This window comes from Bombus affinis, chromosome 12, assembly GCF_024516045.1.
Source record: "Bombus affinis isolate iyBomAffi1 chromosome 12, iyBomAffi1.2, whole genome shotgun sequence".
NCBI classification, from domain to species: domain Eukaryota; kingdom Metazoa; phylum Arthropoda; class Insecta; order Hymenoptera; family Apidae; genus Bombus; species Bombus affinis.
Genome location: NC_066355.1, coordinates 9072147 through 9076882, shown reverse-complemented (window position 1 = coordinate 9076882; position 4736 = coordinate 9072147). Strand labels below are relative to the sequence as shown.

General features: G+C 45.7%; 1 protein-coding gene across 1 annotated transcript; it reads right to left on the bottom strand.

Moving 5' to 3' along the window:
* Nucleotides 1-2055: 2055 nt before the first annotated feature.
* Nucleotides 2056-3996, bottom strand: LOC126922721 (transcription factor Sp3-like). The gene is made up of 2 exons (XM_050735580.1): nt 3389-3996; nt 2056-3316 (listed from the first exon to the last, which is right to left on the bottom strand). The coding sequence occupies exons 1-2, from the start codon at nt 3446-3448 to the stop codon at nt 2438-2440; spliced, it is 939 nt and encodes a 312-aa protein (XP_050591537.1). The 5' UTR covers nt 3449-3996; the 3' UTR covers nt 2056-2437.
* Nucleotides 3997-4736: the final 740 nt, after the last annotated feature.

The following is a 4736-nucleotide window of genomic DNA, read 5'->3' as shown; positions in this document are numbered from 1 at the left end:
TCACTAACCGGTTAACAGAATACGGAAACATTCTTTCCACGAGTCACTGATATATCGTGCCACTGCTTGTGTTCAATTGAACGAGAAATTTTCCACGTCACCCTTCAAAACGACGAAGAGGTAATATCGGGCCAGTAAAAACTAAGTGTGCCTGGCTTCTTGTTTACGACGCGTGTATTTTAACCTCACGATGTGTTATTGGAAGTTTAGTAAATACAGCGACTACGACACCGAACATTTCTCAGAATTCGTGCACTAATCTGTCAACACCACAACAGAATTGCGAGGAAATTGGATAAAGTACAGTTCAGGGTTACCAAACACGTAAAATTTATAACGAAGCACTGCTCGTTTGACATTTACCGACATGTTTGCGAGATATCGATAGATCGACATAGAGGCCGCGTTTCGAAAGGTTTACGACAAATGTGAGGGTTGAACGATTCAGATAGCTATACACGCGATCGTGGCTCGATAGACAGCAGCGAAGCGGTGCGAGAATCGCGAAACAGATCGGTTAAGAATCGGGACCGATCTCGGTTCGATCGGTGACATGCGCGCGGCTACGAACCTGTTCGTCCATTCTTCGCCCCCTCGACGGGATTAGCGCGTGCATTCGTCCGGTAGCGATGGTGAAAAGCGAGCATTCACGGGTATGGACAATGACGACGACGACGACGGCGACGAGTCGGCGTGGTGCGTGTCCGCCTTAAGGGCCGTCCGTCGCAGACGCATGCTCGCGGCACGTTGCAGCCTCTCGCACTGACCGCGCGTAACACGTAAGAGAGAGCTGCGTACCGTGTACTTGTCTCTCTCTCTTCCTCTCTCCCTCTTCTCCTTAGAGGAAACTGTGCAGCTTTGTCACGCTCTCGACAAGCCGTTCAGCTCGCGTGTGTGTCTCTTTCTTTGGCGATCGGTGCGCGGTTTTGCCGTTCCTCGTGGTGGTCGCCCGGTTGAGAAGGCGGTAAACAGGAGACACGGGTCTCGTCACTCTGGACTCTGTTTGAATCTCTTGCGTACTAACTTCGCGGCTATCCGCGGTACTCCACGGCGAACGTTGAACGCGAGCCTGGAATTGCCGTGGCGCCACCCCTCCTCCCCTCCTCCCCTCCTACCCTTCCACCCATCCACCTGATCGTCTTCCTTCGTGAGTGCCACACCACGGGGCTTGTGTTGCCTCCTCTGCCTCGTCCCTCCCTATTTTTCCCTATAATTTGCTCCGCGGCTGCCTCCTTTTTGTTTTATTCCATTTTCGTGACCCCCCTTCGCCCTTCATGCGCCCTCCTTCGGCCACCGTCTCGCTTTTCTACCTCTTGAACCGCCTCTCTCTTTCTCTTCTGGCCATCTAGCTTTCCCTCTCTCGCGCTACTTCTACCTCTATCATCGCGTCTGCCTCTTTCGCCTCTACCTCTACGTGCCAGCCATGAATCCTTGCCGGGGCAACGGGGCTACGGGGCTACGGCGCGCCGCCCCTTTAATAGGGCTACGCGGGCTTTTTCCATTCACAGTGCAGCCATCTCTTGGCTGGAATACGAATGAAACAACCCGTTACAGTGCCGTACGTGGTTCAAGGATTTCCCCCAAATACCAGGAAATTGCTTCGAAAACTTTGGAAAGGGAAAAGTCTCGGGAGGCCTTGTCACGGATCTCACGCATCACGTCCAAAAATTGTATTTTCTGCTAGACACAAAATATAGGTCTCTTCGTTACGTAGAGTTGATCGATATATTTGGGGTAGTTTCCGTGGAATGATTTTTTTTCTTCATTGGGCCACTTGTCAGGTAGAAAATCATCGAGGACTGCGAAGGGCTGGATTCTGAAGTACCTACATCGTATTATACTCGTTGGGTGGGATTTGGGATGTATCGTATGGCAGGAAGATGTCAAGGAGGAACCTGATATACGACAAGGGGATGATTCGTTATTATGTGAATTTTCACGGTATATCGAGGCTTCAGTCCGCATAAAATTTACTATTGCTTCGCTTTAGATCGTGCAGCGGTAGCGATTGGTATCGTCGAATTTAAAATTATCAGGTACAAACCATTGTTATTATATTATTTTTTTTTTTTTTATTCCGATTACACAATTTAAATATAGATCTACGATATGTTCTGTACAAAAATATATCGTTTTTCTATATACAATAATTATTATGGTAATATTTACAACAACAGTAAAGAACTGATCAAATGACATTATTTACAAAGAAGGACACAATTGTAACACAGAGCTGAAAAGATGACTAACTAAAGTGATAAACCCAATACAATTCTAAATGTACACTATGAAAAAGTGGATTAATAGAAAGTATCAGAAATCGTCCTTTTCTCCTGCTCCGTCCTATTAGTCATCTTTCCAGTTTTCCCTACATTACCACGTAGGAATTATATAGATAACAAACGTCTACGTACAATAATTGTACAAATCTATAATCCTAAATTGCAGCATATTGTACTCCTGCCGGTGGATACAAATTCTGTTCAGTTGTAACGGGCAACGAATTCTCTTTATTCGACTCCGTTTTATTCGCGGAACTTCTCTTTTTCTGGTTTTCATGTGTTTTCAGATGTTTTGTCAAATGATCGCTCCGCATGAACCTCTTGTCGCATACAGGACACACGAATCTCTTTTCGCCAGTATGCGTTCGAAGGTGACGCTGCAGTTCGTCGCTCCTCGTGAACCTTTTGCCGCAGAACAGCCAGTGACAGACGAAAGGTCGTTCGCCGGTATGCCATCTCAAATGCGCCTTTAGATGAGAAGTTTTGCCATACACTTTACCGCATCCTGAAACGTGACAAAGATGTTGTTTCTTGCCGTCGACCCCAACCTGAGCTGCGCCGTCTGTTTGACAATTTGGACATCTACATCTAATACATTTTCTGCCAGATTTTCCAGGATCCTCCGTACTCAGGAAGACATGTTCAGACGGCGGTGTGAGAGGCCATTGATAAGGCGGAGAATGATTTTGTGGACTGGGTGGTAGATCCGATGGACTCGGCGGCAGTGAATAATGTTGTATCGCTGAGATATTCGTGAGCTGAGGTTGCGCAAGATGAGTCTCTGTCGGCCACGAGGTCGTACTGGTAGCAACATTTGCCATCGTGTACGCCGGCGGCGTTAACGCCTCCGTGATTTGACCATGGTTCATGGATCCAGAATACCAGTAGCCCGATTGGCTGGTTTGATGGTGATGACTGCTGAACGTCGGATTGTACGGTTGATAACGAATATTTGAACTTCTATAATCGATCCTAGCAGGTTGGTGCATCGGCATTGGGAGGCCGGACATGGGCGCCATCGTCGGCATACACATCTATAACATAAACAAAATATGAATAATTGAACACTTTATAAAAACCGTATCTGGTAAAGAAATTCAGTTTACAGTATCGCTTCTTGTTCCTAAATGTTGAAAGCGGATACTCGAATAATTTGATGATAGCATGATGCAGGAGCGGTCACTTCTGAATAAACGTTTCACAGAACTGATCAAAAATAATCTTCACGTTTGACACTAGAATTTCACCGATATGATACGCTATATTTCCACGATTGCGTTGTCGCGGACCTGTTGATACCGTATCACTTGTGCCATCACTTCACTTCCTGGTATCCATGGTACTCCTTAGAAATGATATTAAAATCCTCTGCTAATTTTGGATAATCGTGAGGTGAAATAGAACACAAAGTATTTCCGTGATTTTGATCACTGCCACCACGCTCGAGTAGAACAAAAACGAAAATGAGAATGAAAAGAAAACTGAGAAACGCCGTATCTGGCGGATCGAAGCGTGCGCGGCTTCGAAGGCTCGCCAGATAATTGCCGGTTGCCGGCCGTGTCGCCTCGGTTTTAATAACCGAGTGGACAAGGAACTGACGAAGAAGGGAGGAGGCTGAATGCTCTGCCGGGTTTTCTATGGAGGTGGGGATAGACCCCAGTGAATCTCGCAGCCTGGTGCGCATGCGCCCTCCCCTCCACTCGCTCATAAATCAACCCTGCGGATAGAGGATCGAGGATCGAGGCTACGCACCTTTTGTGGTCGTCCCTGGGGGCTGCCTTATGCCACCGAGAAAAGTCTTCGGGAATCCTACCGTATTCTCTTGAGACCATCTAGTTTCTACGGTTCACCATGTTTTACAGTAGGCACGTACAATTGTTTATTCCTGATGGGCAAACTCGAAAAAGACTGTAAATGTTTTCTACGTAACCTGATTCCATTCTTTCAATCTTATCTTGTTTGTTTGCATTTATCCGTTTTATTTTTATATACCTATAAAATAAATTCCGTGTTATATCAAATATTGTTAAATAAAATCGCTAATTTGTTTGCTAAAGAAACGTTTCTTGAATTCGTTCACGTAGTCTCAATACCGTTCAGGCTTTTTTCGTACTGCACTGCTTAAATAGCAATCGACCTCCAGGTGAAATCATTGCTTCGACCGCCCAAGATTCGAGGAGCAGTCGATCTGCAGGGTAATAATTATCGGTAGAAACGGTAGGAGGAATAAGCTTAATCGTTCAAGTTTAATTAGTGGATAAGGAATTTGGGCTTAATTAGCGGTCCTGCGTGCCGACGTCTCTCCGTGTCGAATGCGATGCACGTTGTCGCAATTATATAATGGCAAATTGTCGGACACAGAAGTCGTATCTTACTTTATATAAAACAATTACATTTCGATGAAATCGTTCAATTCTTCAATTACCTTTTTATCAAATCCATTATCCTTTCGCC

Coding starts and splice junctions, on each gene's coding strand:
- LOC126922721 (XM_050735580.1), bottom strand. CDS start 3,448: ATGCTATCATCAAATTATTCGAGTATCCGCTTTCAACATTTAGGAACA. Junction 3,317..3,388: donor TAGGAACAAGAAGCGATACT/GTAAACTGAATT, acceptor TTTATGTTATAG/ATGTGTATGCCGACGATGGC.